This window comes from Calliopsis andreniformis, chromosome 12 (assembly GCF_051401765.1).
Source record: "Calliopsis andreniformis isolate RMS-2024a chromosome 12, iyCalAndr_principal, whole genome shotgun sequence".
NCBI classification, from domain to species: domain Eukaryota; kingdom Metazoa; phylum Arthropoda; class Insecta; order Hymenoptera; family Andrenidae; genus Calliopsis; species Calliopsis andreniformis.
Genome location: NC_135073.1, coordinates 1,236,685 through 1,257,924, shown reverse-complemented (window position 1 = coordinate 1,257,924; position 21,240 = coordinate 1,236,685). Strand labels below are relative to the sequence as shown.

The window sequence follows — 21,240 nt, the reverse complement described above, 5'->3', positions numbered from 1 at the left end:
AGCACCCTGCTTCATCTTGTACATCTTGTACTATCACCTTGTACAGTGATAGGGGAAACTCCCTCGTCATCCTCGTGAGGGAAGTAGGAAATCTCTCCCTCAGTTTGAAAATCGAAGGTCAAAAAACTTAACATAAAAATCATAGTAACTAATTACAAGGCTAAGAAAGTTTTTTTAAATTGTCCCCGTAACACACTAACAAGTTCCACTCTAACGCACAAATTTTAATGTTAGAGACTAAATTCTCCAGTTTTAATAGAGGTAAAAAGATACGATCTCAGGGACTGTTACACAAGCACACAAAGTAACTGTTAGGGAAAATGCAGGAGACTTCTCCCTAGCATCGGGTTGAAGAAGCAAGAAGATTTCATAGGCAGCTGAGGTGTTCATCCAGTGAGATCAAGATCTTTTAAAGGTAGCGACTGTTTTCCAAAAATCAAGAATAGTTACTATGCCTTTGTACGTTTAGGTGTGTGTAACCTTTATGAGAAGTGCACTACGGCGATTCAAAGCGAGTGCAGTACTGGCGACATCCTAGAGGTAGCTGACGTACTGGATCTAGTTAGATCGAGACCACTCCCTAGAGGTAGCAACCGTTTTAGAATGTGTGGGTGCAAATAGTATTTACATATTCCTAAATAAGGAAGTTTCAGATATCCGGGGAAAATTTTATTGACCTTTCTCCTTTTACTATTTACACTATATTTACACCACTATTTACAGTGGTATAAGATTATGGTATAATACAACAGTATAAACTAAAATAAAATAATCGAAAATCAAAATGTTTGACTAAATTGCAGAAGGACGCCACATGTTTTTAAACTTTACCCAAATACGTCTAGCCACTCCGAACACTGGATCAAGAAGCAGGAGAAAAGGGAAAAAATTACTACACTAAGCGCATCACCCTAGGTCTCGCTGTATACACCTTAGGCCATGTTTACAATATACAGGGTGTCCCAAACTAAGTGCAGGAGCTGGAAATAGGAGATTCCTGGGGAGATCCTAAACAACATTTTCCTTTGCAAAAATATCCTCCGAAGCTTTGTTAACGAGTTATTAACGAAAAACCCCGACCAATCAGAGAGCGCGAATAGCTAGCGCTCGGCCGACCAGCGACAGGGCACAAGCTACGCGGAGCGTCTGCTATTCACCATGCTCGACGGTTGTACAGGGTGTCCCAAAAATGTTGGAGTTCCTTAAAAGGGGTGATTTGGGGGTTGATTTGAAACAACTGTTTCCTTAGCGAAAATGTTCTTCGAGGCTTCGTTAACGAGATATTAATAGAAAACCCCGACCAATCAGAGCGCGAGTATGCCGGTGGAGCGCCTGCGGTAGAGTAGGCTATGCGCTATGCGGCCGCGCTCGTACGCGAACAAGCGACTCAGCACCAGTGGTGGGAAATCGCGAACTTCGGAGTCGATTGTCTCGAAAACGGTGCAAAATATCGAAAAATGTTACTCTTGCTTTTTTACTTGTTATGGGTAAAGGAGTCGAAAAGGAAGAGTAGCACTTTTCGATATCTCGCTCCGTTGGAGAGATATCGTCGACAAGAAGTCATAGCCTGCGTTAAATTTAAAAAATACTGATTACCGACAAATTGAATAAAACTCGGTAATTCCTTTCGGTAATTCCTTTCCTTCCTTTTTAGAAACCTGTGCTGCTAGGTCACTGTGCCGAGCCGGAACATCTGCGGACGAAATGACTGTATGGTAGTTCAGCACCCTGTGCACAGCTGATCGCAGGTATACGCCACCACCCGAAATAAAGGGTCGCGACGTCAAGTGTATCCGAGTTATTGCTGTATCGAAGATGTATTCACTTCACTGCACGACCACCAACACTGATCAAGCGATACAATCACTGAATTTATTTTTAATGGAACTTGTTGTTCCTACGTTGTAAAAAGAATTGGTGGCCCCGAAAGGGGCCGATTGTTGTTAATTCATTAAATGCGGACCCGGTCGTTGATATGCTTCAACGGAAGCATTAGCGTCTCCGTTGTTCTCCACATACACCCAGAATATCCCGTAGTACTCTTGAGGAGTAAACATGTCTTCACAGAGGCTTTCCGACTGACTAACAAGATTTTTTCGAAGGAGTTTCCTCTTTCTCCAAGTAGTGTCCCATAATTTCATTGTGAGGTATCCCCACCAGGACAACAGGATTCACGTAGGAAGAAATCAGCATTTTTTGGAAACATGTGCGTTGCAGAAGGGCCAAGAACGGACCATCCTGACGTTTCACGAAAGCGTGCGTTCCGTCTTTTCACTGCGAACGTACCCATTCATTGCTTCGAGATAGAAAACAGAGACTGCACATGTATCGGGACGAAAGGGCCCGTAGAGAAGAGGAACAGAAAAATAATTTTCACCCCATTCACGATGCTTGACCTTGGTGCTGACTCGCTTGTTCGCGTACGAGCGCGGCCGCATAGCGCATAGCCTACTCTACCGCAGGCGCTCCACCGGCATACTCGCGCTCTGATTGGTCGGGGTTTTCTATTAATATCTCGTTAACGAAGCCTCGAAGAACATTTTCGTTAAGGAAAAAGTTGTTTCAAATCAACCCCCGAATCACCCCTTTTAAGGAACTCCAACATTTTTGGGACACCCTGTATAAGAAACTCAAAATGTTTAGATCAATGCTCAATTTCTCCTAAACTATTGGATGAAAAATTATGAAAAAAATTAGAACCATGTTAACTATTGTGACACATATTATAGAATTTTTTCATATTTTTAAATTAATTATCTACCTATCTATCGCGAACAAAAATTGGACGTATTAGTTACTGTAATCGGTAAAGAGGAAGGAAACATTGATTTTTATATTTTTACTTATGATGGACCAGAGCAAAAAATGTTTAAATGAATTGAGATTAATAATATGACTCTAGTAATATGAGTAATTACTATCGGTAAAACTCACCCATTCGGAAAGGAATTCATCTGCTGAACACTTGCTCCATTGGATCACTGTGCCGATCCCAGTCATTGGGGGATGATGCCCAAGTAGCGCTGATCACAGGTATACGACACCGCAAGAAGCAACCTTGCATTTACAACACTTCGCGGTCACTAACACTGATCACTTCACTAAACGAGCACTTGACTTTTTATTGACCGTCAACCGAGTATTTTAAAACGTTCTGCGGCATTCCGTAAATAAAAACAAGATGTTACACAATTCGGCGGCGAAATTACGATCGATACTGACGATTTTTTCTGAAATCTCTATCCTCGTGCCCTCGTATCCCTCCAGCACGACTTCTAGGGGTGTAGTTTTGTCAAAATACTCGAATTTGATTTGCTAGCTGACACCAACAAGGTTGGATCTTCCTCGGTTACTTTTTTTAGTGGAGGTGGTAGTCTCTCCTTGGAGTCGAAAAAGTCACAAGCAAATTCATGGGGGAAAGCAAAGGCATATCGGATTAGCGTAGGAGACCGTCACGTGTGTCTCGTAAATGTGGCCGTTTATGGTCCTAGGTATTGCCCAGCAAGTTCGAAAGAGCCATCCGTACCCGAGACTGAACACCGCAACGATCCCGTCGCGCTTACCATGGAAGTCCTTTCGATACATTCGATGCGTGAAATCCTCTCCGAATGGGTGAGTTTTACCGATAGTAATTACTCGTATTACTAGAGTCATATTATTAATCTCAATTTATGTAAACATTTTTTGCTCTGGTCCGTCATAATTAAAAAAATAAAAATCAATGTTTCTGTACTTTTTACCGATTACAGCAACTAATACGTCCAATTTTCGTTCATTCATTATGAAATAAGTATTCTTGTACAGTTTTCAGTTTTAATACACAGTCAAATAACGTACAACCCGCAGGAACTACGAAAACGTTGCTTTTTATTTTTTTTTTACTATGGCATTACTTTACTAAATCGGCATTTTAAAACTCTTTTTCCTCGTTTTTTATGTTTTAAAATTTTGTTAATTAATTTAAAAATCTGAAAAAATTTCACAATATTTGTCACGATAGCTAAGGCGTTCCTGATTTTTTTCATAATTTTTTGTTCAATAGTTTATGAGAAATCAACATTAACATTGTCTTTTTTTTAAGACTTGGCTAATAATTTAAAAATCTGAAAAAATTCCATATGTGTCGCGATAGTTAGCGTGTCCCTAATTTTTTTCATAATTTTTCATCTAATACTTTAGGAGAAATTTGGCAATAACGTGTACAGGTCTTGAGTTTCTTGTACAAGCCTCAAGCACGGTGAGTAGCAGACGTTCCGCGTAGTTTCTGATCTGTCGCTGGTCGGCCGAGCGCTCGCTATTCGCGCTCTCTGATTGGTTGGGGTTTTTCGTTAATAACTTGTTAACAAAGCTTCGGAGGACATTTTTGCAAAGGAAAATGTTGTTTAGAATCATTCCAGGAATCTCCTATTTCCGGTTCCCTCACTTAGCTTGGGACACACTGTATATTAAAACAATTGCAGTATTTGTGAAATAATGTCAGATGCAATTAAAATATTTAAAAAAGACAGAGTTCTTTCCATATCGAGTATCAAACACAAGATCTGTCACTTAGAAGGAAACTATCTCCAGGGGTCCCCGACTCCGGCCGGTCAATCAGCGTCGACCACGAGGGCAGCGGCTCCAAGACCGACTAGTAGGGGCAGCGGTTCCAAGACCGATTAACAGGGGTAGCGATCCCAACCACGCGTTCGGTCACCCGATCGATCCGACCATCGAGGCCCTTCGCTTAGCTTGAAAGAGTTAGCCATGAGACGCTAACCATAAATTGTGTTCCTTATCACACCCCGCCTCGTTCATTCGTCAGCGCGATCTTGGTGTACCGACTGAATCAAACCTTCTTCCCCGTCCTCCGGTGACCACGCCAAACATGGCCGCAACCTTACTGAGTTATTATTAGATTTTGATACCTAGAGTGTGGATTTTACAGCTACATTATTGTGATAAATGTGAAACAGATGTCTTTTCAAATATTTGACCCAAATTTTCTTAATTCTATGTGTATTTAATTTTGCATAAAAATAAAACAATATGCATTTTGTATAATGAAAACGTTTTATCTGAAAATAAAACGTGTATTAAACATACTTACCTTATTCGAAGCCTAATAACATTTATGAGAGAGGCATTCCTTCGCCGCCGTCCCTTTTTTCCCTTTCTACCCTTCCAACGCCGCTTGTTTTGTCCCGTCCACTACCACCAACAGCGGACATTAGGATTATGGACGCCCAATTTTCCATCACAACGTCGACTGACTAGCAGGCAGGGTTAAATTTATTAGGCTTCGGATAAGGTAAGTATATTTAATCCACGTTTTATTTTCAAGTACAATGTTTTCATTGAACAACTTGATCTTATTCAAAGCCTATGGTAGAATTAATTTCAACAGGTGGCACAGGGTCACTCAGCCCCTCATACGCCTTTCTGGCGGGACAGAGGAGTGAACTCACGGATATTCCACACGCGCGGCAACTGCGCCCACGCGCACGGGGAACTGCCGCGCTGGGGGAAACCACCAGAAAGGCGCGTGAGGGGCTGAGTGACCCTGAGCCGCCTGTTGATATTAATTCTACCATAGTAACACTTATTAGAGACGTGTTTGTTATCGCCTGGTGATGGTGGACGACGTCAACGTGACTAAGGAATTGTTTAGGGACGCATCAACATAAGAGGGTATATTTGGTGAATTAATTATATCTCGGTATTTAGGTTATAAAATGAAAGGACTTGTACATTGTTCCAGTGATATAAAACATATTATAAACAGAAGGTTACACTGCTTCGAAACACATAATAAGCCATACTTGCCCTAGCATAACAACAATGAGCATGTTGGTAGTAAGTAACATATGGAACATTGTCGAACATCTTGTTCAGATGTTGTAATATTTTGGGTATCAGAAATAGTGGTAGGAATACCCAAGCCAAAAGATAATTTCACACTCGAGACAGAGCGTCATGGAACTGCGCTTGATTATTTTGACAATCCAGTGTACAATGTCTGAGAACTACGCGAGTTATCTGTGAAGCAAATATATCGATGAGAGGGTGTCCCCATTTGGCAAATATAGTGTTTGTTACTCGCGGTAACAAGTGCCATTCTGGAATTGTACGACGCCTGGATAATCGGTCTACCTCCACATTGTATGTGCCTGAAATGTAATACATTGCTAGATTGATTTGAAGAGTTTCGACTAAGTTGAGAATCTTGTAAGTTAAATCTAGAAGACCTTGGGACATGGTGTCCCCTTCGTTCCGCAAATACGACATGGCCGTTTTATTGTCGTATTGTAGGTGTAAGGACCCGAGACGCAGGCTCTGACTTTGCTCTTTTAAGGCCTTCAGTATGACCAGTAATTTCTTGTAATTACAGTGTAACTTCCTCTCTGCACTCGACTATATTCCTGTTATAAGCATGTTGTTTATCCGTGGTCCCCAAGCTTGATCCGAGACGTCTGTTACCATGTAGTGTGTAGGATGAGGCGCATGGATTTTCGATATCGATTGTGGAGAGGATCCTTCACCGAGGACAGAATCGTCTCTCGACGCTGTTAAATTACCTCTGCCCTATGGCCGCAGACCAACTGAAAAGCATCATTAGATATTGTTGAAAAGTCACCCGCAATAAAAATCTTATGGATTCTGTTGTTCACATCATCAAATGCAAAGGTAGGAATGTCCCTACCTCATGTCCCTACCTTTTTTTCAAGTTGACCTCGCTGCTTGACAAGAACGAAGCACAAAGAAGCGAGAGTCTTTTCTATATTCACTAAGGTACGAAAAGTATCGTAACGTAACTTCGTCATTTGTCTCTGACTCCGTAAAACCGGGGGTACGACGATAATTTCTTTGAACGTCAGAGTATCTAACATTTCTCCAATCATCGTCCTCGAAGCACTGGATGCTTTTCAGAATTTCTAAATATAAAGCAGGAGTTTTAAGAACTGCAGGGTCTTTCAGCTTTGTACCCATAGTTAAGGAGAATTTCAGTTCTCGCAGCGTGTGCGCCTTTTGATTGCTCTAATAAAGTTGACTACTCACACTGCTATTTATGCAACCATTCTCCTCCTTATTACTAAGGGACTCGGTATACTCGGGATACTTCGAGAACGCTTGTGCTTGCTTTTATGCGGATTTAAATCACTGCTCCTCGATTCTGTATTACTCGATCCTGGTAATGACGAACCAGAACTCACACTACTCTGACGACCCCTCTTTCCCTTTTATCTACGGTTATTGTCTGGAACACTAGTCTTACTCAGTGCCGAGCTACTTGGCCCATGATTAATTACACTTTGATCACTTATTATCACACACTGACAGCTGAGTTGGAAACTAAAAATCCTATTTCACAGGTTAATATAAAAGAAACCTACATACCCGATTTACGATTTAAGGAAAAGCGTAATTAAACAATAAACAATAATTAACGGAATACATGATTAGATAATGGAAGTTACTAGAACAGAGAATAATGTATCCTGTAGCACTCCTGGTATATGTGTTGGCGGAACGGCAACGACGACGTCAATGATGGAAAATCGGGCGCCCATAACCGTGGCGTCCGCTACTGGTGGTGATGGATGGGGCAAAATAAGTGGCAGTGACAGGGTAGAAAGGGAATAAGAAATGTCTCTCTCATAAGTGTTATTAGGCTTCGAATAACGGCCAAGTTGTTTAATTTATTTATTTTAATGAGGCTCAAAAAATGTATGTCTTGGGTTTCTTGAAGACTATGAAGTCCCTCAAGGGAGGGCATCTGCAGGATTTTGAGGGCTAACAGCAGCAACCATAGTAGAACACGGCAATTGACTACTTAATTTAATTAACGACATAAGAATCCTCAATTTCCAGCTTCGATAAATCAGCCAGGCAAGATTTCCAGTATTCAGACTGATGATGATTTTTAAATTTCAGTGCAATTTGACTTCCAAGATATCGCCTACGATCACTAGAAACACCCATCTCTGGTATTCACCTTGGCTCTCGGGGAAACCGTACCAAAACCCGAGAGAAAGATAGTTATAATAGTTCATAGTCTTAATTAAGCGTCCTTTTCGCACACAGTTTTAATTGTTCAATTAAATTTCAGTGATTTTACGCGCAAGTCTTTTCCAACACGCAAAAGTTTGTCAGCCGGTAAAGTCCGGAAAAACGCGTTTTTATCACGACGGTAATTTCAAATATCCCACCGCGGTCACCTATTTTGTTGCGCGATCTCGCGAGAATTATACGAAAATTAATTTCGTACAGGTTCCTGCCCGTGAAGTGCTAGACCTCTCTGCTCTCAAGCGTCGTAAGTATTTTAAAAAATCAGACAAAACTTCTAATTCAATACTTTATTTATTCTCCGAATAGATGCTTGCTCAATTCTAAATCGTTCTGATCTTTTGACAAAAAAGTACTTTGCATCTACCCTCTCAACTCCCTACTCCTTCAATCTTAGCGCATCCTTCCTAAATCCCTCTCGAATCCTCTCGCCCAATCAGAAAAATGTTATCAGCTCTCCATTAAAGGATTGTCCTTGGGTTGTTCCTCTATTCTTCGTATTTCCCTCCACACTTTGCGAAGTGATATGCTCTCGCATAAGAACGGCTACGCAACACATCTAGTAAAATGCAAGTGGATGCTAACTTTTGTCCTCGAGATCGAGGAAACGGTCATCGAAATTTATGACTTTATGACCCTCTGGACTTTCTCAACCCAATTTTCTGTAAGTTCAAGTAACAGAAATTAACAAACAGTGGAAACGAACGTTCTAAGGGTCTCTTTTATAAACGGAACAATTGCGTGTTCAACGAAATTTAAGAAACAAATATTTGTAAAAACTCCCAATTATCTCATTCACCGTGTCCGAGTTTTGCTGTTACTTTTAAGATTGTATACAGTTTTTAGATTTTCCGTACTCCTTATTTTTTTAGTGCACCTGTTAAGGGGGTACGATCAGATATGTCAGAGCGGCGACATTACCGACAAAATTAGGCAAAAACAGGGGTTTACGCCCTGACACTTTTCGTCCTTATATAAGATGTTTTTAAACTGGGAATGGGTTCATTCAAAAGAAAAAAGTTCAATGCAGCTCAGTCAAATCGCGATTTAACGAAATTTTACTGATATTTAATAATACGAGTGTATTGACAGCTATAGTAATTTAAGTATTTTTATGTAATTTAGAAAGTATTTTAAACGAAATCGCGAGTTGACTGCGCTGCGTTGTACTTTTTTCTATCGAATGAACCCTTTCCCAGTTCAAAATGTTCTCATATAAGGACGAAAAGTGTCAGGCCGTAAATTCGAAAGCGCCTAATTCGAAAGGCTGCCGATGTGGAATCGGAATCTGTGATTCCCAAATTGGCGATGCGAGTTACTGAAAATTTCCCCCTCCACTACACACACACTACACAATTAGATTATTATTTTCATAAATATGATAGGGTCAGTTTTTTAAATAGTATATACTTTTTTTCAGATCACTTCTGAAAAGTACAAAAAGTCAAAAGTAGTGCGTTTCAAGACAAATTTAACGACATAGAAATTATGTATCTTTTTTCAAATGGTTCTCAAGATATTGCATACGAAAGTTTAGTGCTTTTCAACACAGGAAAACCTGCTCGAGTAGAGAGCACCGCAGGAAATCTCGCCTACGCGTCAAGTGCCACATGCCATACATTGTTCCTTGAAACCAATACGGGAGGGTCTGCTGCAGGAACAGTAGGCCCAAATTCTGGAAATGGTTTTCCTGTGAACCTGACTATCATATCTTTGAAAATAATAATCTAAAAGATAATTTGTTACAGCCAATAAATTTTCCCCTGTATATGTGTCGATATATGTATACGTATATTTATGTACACGCACACAGATGCATGATCTTCATATTAATATAAAAAGGATATTTGGAAAAGAGGTCTATCTCGAAAAAGGCATCGACGTGGGCAAACAATGAATAATATGAATGTAGTGGTACTTAGAATGTGACACTTGTAAAAGTTATACACATACAAATAACATGTGTCGTTTGATAAATACCACTACATTCACACGATTCAGTGCTATATTGAATCACAGAAAATATCTTAGCAATCGGAAACATCGCGCGTGACTCCTGCCGCTTGCAGGGATTTGAACAGTTGAATATGTCGTTTCAAGAGTGAGAGAGTAAAACTCATATTCGCTCTCTCTCTACTTTCCGCAAATATTCGAAGTCGGTCGCTAAACGTCGACTTCACGTACACATAGTTCGTATAGTAGAGTATGCAGTAGAGGGGGAAATTTTCTAAGCTGCGTCCCGAATTCGAAATCATAGAATGGCTTCATCTTGCGTTCATGAGACAGCCACGTGTCTGTGGGTAATACTATTCCTGTAACAGCAGATACCGACCTGGCAGTCTCGAAAAGTCACGTGACTACCGTATCCCCTTAACCATGTAAAAACACGTTCGAAAGTTACCTTGTCCTATCTTCCGTTTCTTATTTTAACATTCATACGCAATCTAATACAAAAGATTTTGAATTTCACTCTACTTATCGACAACGATACTACGATGTCATATTGCTATAATCAAGTAATAATAAACTACATAAAGGGCAAACATTGCAACATTAGAATGGAAACAAGATTTCTGTATTTCTACCTCTGACCGGTAGGAGCATTAGTTGTGAGGGTGTTGTAAGGGTTTCCAGATTAAATGATCACCCTCTACAGTCCAATGTAACTAGAAACCATCAAAAGTGTTGCCTCTATCGGTCCGAGTTGAAAATACAGAGGTCTTGTTCTCGTTCTATTTACCTCTTAAACATTGGTTATAGCCTATTCTGAAACGGTCAATTCTGTAACTTAAATAAATGTAAACGAATGGAGACTTTGCTAATAATTATTTGCACCGTCATTGCACAAAACTTTTAATTGTAAAATCTTTACAAACTATTTGCTTGATTTAATTTGAATTTTTCACTTCATGTCATCCAGGGAATATGAGTATAATAATAATTGGTTCAACAATTGACGTAAGGTTTTATGTATTTATCGACCTGTAACTAGAAACCAAAAGTTTGTCACCACCCTGAAGTACAAGAGTAACACGATTCAATATCTATGTCTCAGGATAGTTATAAATAAGCTAAAGTATACGAGAGACAACAAATTTACAAGTTTCTTAATGTAACAGGTTGGGTAACTTATCCTTCTATTCTTCGCAATTAAGGAATACGGTCTTTCATCATCTCATTTTTATATTGGTAGATCATTCAATTATTATTTCATAATATTGCCGTGTCCAAACGATTGTTAATCATACACATTAATCCTTGTGCATTGTTTAACCAATTATTATTGTATTCATATTCTTCGGGTAACATGAAGTGAAAAATTGAAATTAAACCAAGAATACATTTTCCATTAAAAATGTTGTGCACTGTCAATGCATATAATTATCAAGAAGAAATCCATTCATTCATACTCGCTTAAGTTACAGAATTGACAGTCCATAATAAGGCTATAACCAATGTTCAAGAGGTATCTAGAACGGAGATAAAACCTCAATATTTCCACTTCCAATCGATAGAGGCACTGAATTTGAGGGTTTCCAGTTAAATTGGCCACACTGATATATACAGGGTGTCCCAAACTAAGTGCGGGAGCCGGAAATGGGAGATTCCTGGGGTGATTCTAAACAACATTTTCCTTTGCAAAAATGTCCTCCGAAACTTTGTTAACAAGTTATTAACGAAAAACCTCGACCAATCACAGAGCACGAATAGCGAGCGCTCGGCCGACCAGCGACAGGTCACAAGCTACGCGGAGCGTCTGCTATTCACCATGCTCGAGGCTTGTACAAGAAACTCAAAATGTTTAGATCAATGCTCAATTTCTCCTAAACTATTGGATGAAAAATTATGAAAAAAATTAGGACCATGTTAACTATTGTGACACATATTATAGAATTTTTTCATATTTTTAAATTAATTATCTATCTATCTATCGCGAACAAAAATTGGACGTATTACTTGCTGTAATCGGTAAAAAGTACGAAAACATTGATTTTTATAATTTTATTTATGACGGACCAAGGCAAAACATGTTTAAATAAATTGAGATTAATAATATGACTCTAGTAATACGAGTAATTACTATCGGTAAAACTCACTCATTCGAAGAGGAATTCACCTGCTGCTTGAACACATGCTCCATTAGGTCGTTGTGCCGATCCCGATCATTGGGGGAGGAAGCCCAGATAGCGCTGATCGCAGGTATCTAAGACCACAAGAAGACACCTTGCATTTACAACACTACCCGGTCACTAACACTGATCGCTTCACTAAACGAGCACTTGCCCTTTTAATGACCGACAACCGATTACTTTGAAACGTTCTGTGGCATTCCGTAAATAAAAACAAGATGTTACACAGTTCGGCGGCGAAATTACGATCGATACTGACGATTTTTTCCGAAGTCTCTTTCCTCGTGCCCTCGCATCCCTCCAGCACGACTTCTCGGGGTGTAGCTTCGTCAAAATACTCGAATTTGATTTGCTAGCTGACACCAACAAGGTTGGATCTTCCTCGGTTACATTTTTTAATGGAGGTGGTAGTCTCTTCTTCGGGTCGAAAAAGTCGCAAACAAATTCATGGGGAAAAGCAAAGGCCGTAACAAGTGTCTCGCAGATGTGGCCGTTTATGATCACAGGTATTGCCCTGCAAGTTCGAAAGTGCCATCGGTACCCAAGACTGAAGACCGCAAGGGTCTCGTCGCGTTTATCATGGAACTCCTTTCGTTGCATTCGGACGGATGAAATATGGAATTGCCCGTTGTTAAAACGCCAGTTGGGGAAAGCTTCTGAACGTTAAACATTTGGTCAACGGATGTCTCCCATAGACAGACAAACTCGTCGATGAGGAGAAAATACGGCAATTGTATTCTCATTCTTTAGTTACTTCAATATCAGAGTCCTGCGACCGGCATGCATTTTATTACGGCACACACACACAGTGATGATCCGATGTTTGTTTCTGTCTTCCCCAATTTTCGAAAACCTTTTCGACTTATAGGGGAGGCTTACCCATGTATTAAAGATTTGACGGATCTTTTACATGCACGTAAATGCATCTAGGTACATGTAAAATCAGGACCTCTTTTATAAACCACTGGGAAATTAAATTCAATACAATGGCAATACTCTTTTTCCTTCGGAATATTTCAACGAATATCTGTTTATTTTTTCGATTTTGTTTCATAAAAATATTTTCAAAGATAGCAGGGCAAACAATAAGAATAAATGTATGGTCACTACATGTGCAGCGCGATAAAAAGCAAGACTCGGTCGCAAGACGCAGACATCGAAATAGTTAAAGGGATTCAAATACAATTGATGTATTTAACCCCCGATGCAGCGACGAATTAGTCTCTGCCAGACATTCCTTGACCAAATGTTTAAGGCCAAAAGAGTTTCCCTAACTCGCTTTTTAACAACGGGCAATTCCATATTTCATCCATCCGAATGCATCGAAAGGACTTCCATGGTAAGCGCGACGCGACCCTCACGGCCTTCGGTCTCGGGTACGGATGGCTCCTTCGAACTAGGCAAGGCAATACCTGTGATCATAAACGGCCACATCTGCGAAACACTCGTTACGGTCTCCTACGCGAATCCGATATGCCTTTGCTTTTCACCATGAATTTGCTTGTGACTTTTTCGACTCGAAGGAGAGACTACCACCTCCACTAAAAAAGTAACCGAGGAAGATCCAACCTTGTTGGTGTCAGCTAGCAAATCAAATTCGAGTATTTTGACGAAGCTACACCCCGAGAAGTCGTGCTGGAGGGATGCGAGGGCACGAGGAAAGAGACTTCGGAAAAAATCGTCAGTATCGATCGTAATTTCGCCGCCGAACTGTGTAACATCTTGTTTTTATTTACGGAATGCCACAGAACGTTTCAAAGTAATCGGTTGTCGGTAATTAAAAGGGCAAGTGCTCGTTTAGTGAAGTGATCAGTCTTAGTGACCGCGAAGTGTTGTAAATGCAAAGTGACTTCTTGTGCTGTTGTACCTGCGATCAACGCTACCTGGGCATCATCCATCAGTGATCGGGATCGGCATAGTGACCCACTGGAGCAAGTGTTCAGACAGCAGGTGAATTCTTCTTCGAATGGGTGAGTTTTACCGATAGTAATTACTCATATTACTATAGTCATATTCTTAATCTCAATTCATTTAAACATTTTTTGCTTTGGTCCGTCGTAATTAAAAAAATAAAAATCAATGTTTCCATACTTTTTACCGATTACAGCAACTAATACGTCCAATTTTTGTTCATTCATTATGAAATAAGTATTCTTGTAGAGTTTTCAGTGTTTTAATACACAGTCAAATAACGTACAATCCGCAGGAACTACGAAAACGTTGCTTTTTATTTTTTTTACTATGGCATTACTTTACTAAATCGGCATTTTAAAACTTTTTATGTTTTAAAATTTTGTTAATTAATTTAAAAATCTGAAAAAATTTCACAATATTTGTCGCGATAGCTAAGGCGTTCCTGATTTTTTTCATAATTTTTTGTTCAATAGTTTATGAGAAATCAACATTAACATTGTCTTTTTTTTAAGACTTGGCTAATAATTTAAAAATCTGAAAAAATTCCATATGTGTCGCGATAGTTAGCGTGTCCCTAATTGTTTTCATAATTTTTCATCTAATACTTTAGGAGAAATTTGGCAATAACGTGTACAGGGCTTGAGTTTCTTGTACAAGCCTCAAACACGGTGAGTAGCAGACGTGCCACGTAGTTTGTGATCTGTCGCTGGTCGGCCGAGCGCTCGCTATTCGCGCTCTCTGATTGATCGGGGTTTTTCGTTAATAACTCGTTAACAAAGCTTCGGAGGATATTTTTGCAAAGGAAAATGTTGTTTAGAATCACCCCAGGAATCTCCCATTTCCGGCTCCCGCACTTAGTTTGGCACACCCTGTATATCAGTGATTGGCCACCTTTATAATCGGCATTCATGCGAAAGTATGATTGCGAATTGTGAGTTGAGCGCAGATTGTAATTGGCGTTCGCGTAATGCATAACGAACTGTTGAATTTACCGGCAGGCTTCGTCGTACACGGAAAGATTGTTCTCACTCACTTACACCGGAACAAAAGTCTTAAAGTTGCCTGTCATCCTTATTTTAGAATCATGCCAAAGTTGTATGAATAAACATATTAGTCTGAACCAGACTTTACTAAATGAAATGAAATAGTATAAAAGTACAACTGTAATTTGGCAACATAATTATTTAACATTTAAGTCTCGTAAGAGCCTAATTATTAAATCTGTATAAAAACTATTAGATTCAATTACATGAACCAATAAAGGCATTATCTAATAAATGAAAATTCACAAGAAATAAACGACATGCTTTTTTTCCTGTGTGGATTAATCACACAGTTAGAAGCAATTTAATACATTTTGGTATTAGGGAGGAAATGTATTTTCTTGAGAAAGATTTAATTTTTTATTCTTGACTCTATTCTTATCCTACATTAAATAGTTTTAATTATTTATTCATTGTGTGTGATTCACGACTACATTTTATAATCTTTTTAACGATATAGATGATCTGCGTGAATATTACTAGCAATTTCTGATTCCCATTTGTCTCCATTATTTAAAAGTTTTTCCTTATTATATAACATTTCTTCATGTGTCTCTGTAGAAAATTCGAAATTCGGACCCTAAAATAATATTTGTTTGTAAATAATTATTCTTTTAAAACTATATAAATATATATTTTTCTATATAATATAAATAAATTATTGTAAGTACCTCTACAATCGCATCAACTGGGCAAGCTTCCTGACAGAAACCACAATAAATACATTTAGACATATCTATATCATATCTTGTTGTACGTCGAGAACCGTCAGCTCTTTCTTCTGCTTCAATAGTAATAGCTTGTGCTGGACAGATTGCTTCACACAATTTACATGCAATACACCTTTCTTCTCCTGAAGGATATCTAATAGAATGAATGCATTAGTTTACTTATTGTAAGATTTATGATTTTATATTACATTCATATTTAAAAAATAAACTTTCCTTGTATTAATTATACTTTTTAATGTAATGCTACATATATGCATACCTAATTCTTAGATATTAACAATAATAAGACTACAGTATTGAATGAATTACTGATATCTTTATTTATTTTCCTAATGCTCCTACAGTTGAATAATTCTTAATGTACTGAATGTCTATCTAAATAAGTAAATATTAATCCAATACTTTTTTATAGCTAATGAACCTTTAAACTTTCGAGAATAATGATAATAATACTGATTTTCAATCATATTTTGTTCATATGTCTCAGAAATTAATCAGAAATTAAAGATTTCCAACTTTGTTAAGGGAATAAATAAAAATACTAATATTTATTATAGTAATACCTCCTTAATGCATGTTCTCCTCTAAATCTTGGACTCAATGGACCTTTTTCGAATGGGTAATTTATTGTCGCTGGTTCTCTAAAAACATTGGATAATGCGATACCCATTCCACGGAAAATTTCTAGCAAAAATGCTTTTTGAACTGTTTTGTCTGCAATGTCATTCCAACTGTCTCCAGTTTTCTCATCATCTTTATAAACAGAGTAATATTTATTTCGATAGATAGGTATAGTTAAAATCTTTGGAATAGTCTGAAACAGTTTTACACCTGCAAATTGTTATGAAAATAAGATTATTATTATTATTACGAATTATTCAATTATTTACTGACCATAAAGATATTATATGTATACAAGATGTAAAATATTGAATTAAATTGAATTGGATTGAAATAGAATCAACTATATTATCCTTGCTAAACAGAACCTTATGTAGATCCTGATACGTTAGAGGTTATAGTATATGTTATAACATATTCTATTATATTATTCTATTATAATAGAAAACGCTTTTTAGAAAGCAAGAACCAATAGCATTCTATTATAGAATTAAAATAGTTAATATTAATCTTACTTGGTTGCATAATTTTGAGAGATGTCATGTTGAAACTTTAAAAACAACTATCTTGAATAACTCTGATTAACCAATCTTGATAATTTAATATCACAATCACGTATACGTTAATGATCTCCTTCTACCATCCAAATGAGCAATATTTTGCTTAATTATGCTAACCAAAGAATATACATACATACAGGGTGACCATTTTATCTGGAAACTCTCGAAACTACTGCTCCCGTTGGCCAGAAGTGAAAATACTGAGGTCTTATCTCCGTTCTAGATACCTCTTGAACGTTGGTTATAGACTGATTATGGACTGTCAAATTCTGTAACCTAAACAATTGCGAATGAATGGATTTCTTTTTAATAATTATATACATCGACAGCGCACAAAATTTTTAATGCAAAATGTATGTAAACTATTTGCTTGGTTTAATTTGAATTTTTCACTTCATGTCACCTGAAGAATATGAATATAATAATAATTGGTTAAATTATGCACAAGTGATTAATAATCGTTTGGACACGGCAATATGATGAAATAAAAATTTAATGATCCACCAACATAAAAATGAGATAATGAAAGACCATATTCCTTAATTGCGAAGGATAGAAGGATAAGTTACCCAACCTGTTACATTAAGAAACTTGTAAATTTGTTGTCTCTCGTATACTTTAGCTTATTTATAACAAATCTCTTACTGCAGGTATCTTTCCTGAGACATAGAAATTGAATTTTGTTACTCTAGTACTTCAGGGTGATGACAGACTTTTTTCTTCTAGTTACGAGTCAATAAGTACAAAAAACCTTACGTCAAGGATATTGGAGAACATAGTTTCTAAGAAGTTATTATTTCTATTAAAAAATGTATAAATTGATGAACAATTCTGTGGCTCTATTGTAATCAGTTTAATAAATTGCAGTCTATGTATTATACGTACCATTGAGGCAAAACATTAAGTCGATACACTAGTTCCAGAAAGGATCCTGTCTGACATTCCATATTATTATCTAAACTATCTGCTATCAGTTTTAGTGGTCCCTCTTTGTGGGAACTCAAATTTTGTAACGGGTAGATACCAAATAATAAAATTTAATAATAAGCATGTAAAAAAATTTTAGCTAGTTTAACTGTGCCTCAAGGATCAAATATTAGACCTTTGCTGTTCAGTCTTTTTCAATGATACCTGTAAGATTGTTCCAAATAGTAGGTTTCTCGGTTATGCAAATAACTTACAAATATTTTGTACTATTGTAAATAAACATGGTACCGTTCTCCTACGGATTAATCTTCTAAACTAGGAAAAATGGTGTCATGAAAACAATTTTAGATTCAATATATTCAAGTATTTTATAACCGACTATTGCCAGTATTCCTCTTTTGGATATCATATTTACTTCCTACTTATCTGTTAATGATCACTATCAGAGAATAGGCATTTCAATTTTATACTTATTTGGATTTATTCATCGTTGTTCCGTATCTTTGTCACGAGCGGTACACGCTTCGCCCGTGATGGCTATTCCTACAGATACATCTGCTTATGCGCGGATATTGAAGAGCGCGCGGGCTGGCCACGTTTCGAACAGGGGTGCAGACAGGAAGAGCAAGTATTGAACTCGCCAGCTCGAGATTGCTCCTACCTATGGTCTGAGTCCCGGACCCCTTCATGCTTTGGCCCGCGCTAGCTTTCTCCAATTTGCACCCTTCTATTTCTGTTTATGGGTGTAAGTATTATTCGTGCGCTACGAAAAAATCCCTGGAAATTATTGCCACCAATTGTTTTCAGGAAACTTCTCGTGAGACACAAATAGTAAGTTACCGTTTCCACCCGAGTCAGTCGATGAGCACGAGAGAAAAGTAGCGTCGGAGATTTAGAGTTAACATCGGAGATTGGATGGAATTTCTGATTACTAGAATCAGAGTTGGATTCGGAAAAAATATGTTGACACCGACTCCCTGTTAGTAAATATAAAAATGAGAAATATCCTCAAAATAACTGAATAATTTTTTTTACGCATGCATAATTGAGAGTTGAAATTTAATTTATAAAATACGAATGGATTGAAATGTTGCTTTGTTTTATTTGCTTTACTTATGATTATCATAGCTTTAGCCTTTTAATTTATTATAAATACAAGATTCGGAGTCAGAATCGGAGGTCAAAAATAAAATGGAGTCGGTGGCTGCCATCTCTACAACCTTGGGCAAGCAATTGAAGCATTTATCCTCTGAATGGCTTTCCTCCTCCTCGAGCATATTGCGGATTCTCTATCTGCACCGTCTTGGCCTGTTACGTTCTCGTAACGCAAAGGGAAGCACCGAGGTATCCATTGCCGATCGAAGAATTCTATACCCCTTTCTCGGTGGTTGATTTTATGATTCATGTGGTAATGATATGATTATTGCAATCATAAATGTTAGCTAAATGTTACTTTGAACTAATTACGCGTTTGTGTGATGAAATGAACTAATGTTTCATTTCTTATTCGATATAAATTTTTCTTTAAATAATTTCTAAAGTACTTCCGAATTTTATTATGTTAACATTATCAAAATTATTCAACCGAAGCTCGTTTTGGGCATCGCGATCGACAACCACCGCTATATCCATCCGCTATTTCCTTTGTTGTGTGTCGCACAGTAACCAAACAATGGGAACCTTCATACCCACGGCCCGAACTCGACTCCGAAGAACGATGATACCATAAAAGATAAAGACAGGAATAGGGATTAAGAAGTGGAAAATGTCAAGTTCTTTATTTGCTAATGGATTTTTACGCGGGTAATATCAATTCGGACCCTTATCTTCTCCCAAATAAAATGATACCAAATACCAAACACAAGATGATTCCGATTATTTATAACAAAGATACATGAAATGTGATTTGTAGAAAGGAAGGTTTTACTCGTCATTCTATTCAAATCGTTGCCCACCCCCCACTCATTTTCTTCTTTCGTCCAAAATCTTCCCTCACAATCATCGCCTAAGCCTAAAGGATTCGGATGGAAACAGTAATGTACTCCTGTCCGTACACAGACAAAGAGGAACTGCAGATTGGAGAGAGGCGAAGAAAGCCAAAGCTCGAATGGGTCCGGTCCTCGGATCATAGGAGCAACTCCGAGTCAGCGTGTTCAGCACGGGACGACTTGCTACAATCATCTTCCCTTCCTTTCCACACCCCTGCCAAGTGGCAATTCACATCAAGTAATTATTATTCTTGATTCTCCTTAGTTTTCCTCGATTTTAATTAATTATTCACTTCAAGTGATAAACAAAAAAAGGACTTGGCATTATTTGTTATCTCGCGTTCAGTTTTCATATTAATGCTATTTCCTTCGATGTATGCCAACTTTCTTGTTCGGGTCATTCCACGCGAAATCGGGCACGTTTCGGAGCAAGTTCTTGCAATTTGCTCAAATTTGAATATGTTGTAGTCTTTAACGATATTTAAACGTAGCCCAAAGGCTTTTTCAACATTTTGAAAACAGCTGTCGATTTTACAGTTGTTTGAAGTTAAGTGTTACCTTTTTTTTAAAAGATTATAGCTATTGAACTAGTAAGCGGATGGAGATGAGCATTACGGTGCTTATAGAGAAAATATTGAAGTTTGTAAAAAAAATTATTTCATTTAAAAAAAATTGTTTTTTAATTATCTTTTTTGCAATTATTTTAAACAAATGCAAGTTTTTAAGATGATGCGCGATTTTAAAAATCTGAAAAAAAGGAGAATATAGTTTGATCCTTCCCCTTGATGGACAAACTTTCAAAAAGATGGACATTTTAAAATTGGCCCTGTGAAAATTGCCAAAAGTTGACGCTGCGTCGAGTCGCACTGCTGTGGCGGGCGCGTCGTCGCTGGCAGCCTACTCGACTCCAGCGGGCGAACGTGCGTTATTTGCGATGCATTTTTTGAGTACATATATGTGGACAATGTTTTAATTGTTCATGAGAAATGCACATAAAGATACATATTTCCCAAAATGTCATCACTTGATCTCAAGACTAATCCCTCAAAATTTCATAAAAATCTCTAGGGACTGCATTAATAGCGGATTCACGCATAGATGCTAGGTGGTTTCCTCAGGACCCATGAGACAGGGATCCCCCGTATAACAATAAAAATATACATCATTTAACCAGAAATTCCGTACGTGTAAATGAACAGAATAGTATTAGCAACCACTACCAAAAATTTCAAGCAAATCGGATGATAATTTACGCCAGTTTACGGAGTTATCGTTAGCTT

The 21,240-nt window shown here is 37.9% G+C and overlaps 1 protein-coding gene and 1 long non-coding RNA gene across 4 annotated transcripts; one reads left to right on the top strand and one right to left on the bottom strand.

Annotated features, from left to right (window-relative positions):
• Positions 1–15,479: 15,479 nt before the first annotated feature.
• Nd-23 (NADH dehydrogenase (ubiquinone) 23 kDa subunit) lies at positions 15,480–17,183 on the bottom strand. The gene is made up of 4 exons (XM_076388553.1): positions 17,001–17,183; positions 16,428–16,695; positions 15,805–15,997; positions 15,480–15,713 (listed from the first exon to the last, which is right to left on the bottom strand). The coding sequence occupies exons 1-4, from the start codon at positions 17,026–17,028 to the stop codon at positions 15,582–15,584; spliced, it is 621 nt and encodes a 206-aa protein (XP_076244668.1). The 5' UTR covers positions 17,029–17,183; the 3' UTR covers positions 15,480–15,581.
• A 52-nt stretch (positions 17,184–17,235) lies between these two features.
• Positions 17,236–21,232, top strand: LOC143185498 (uncharacterized). 3 transcript variants are annotated; one of them, XR_013002932.1, is made up of 6 exons: positions 17,236–17,398; positions 17,494–17,695; positions 17,772–18,717; positions 18,780–18,951; positions 19,132–19,380; positions 19,635–21,232. It is a non-coding gene; the product is annotated as an uncharacterized LOC143185498 (long non-coding RNA). The 3 variants fall into 3 exon arrangements; XR_013002931.1 differs by having other exon boundaries at positions 17,236–17,695; positions 19,132–19,316; XR_013002930.1 differs by having other exon boundaries at positions 17,236–17,695.
• Positions 21,233–21,240: the final 8 nt, after the last annotated feature.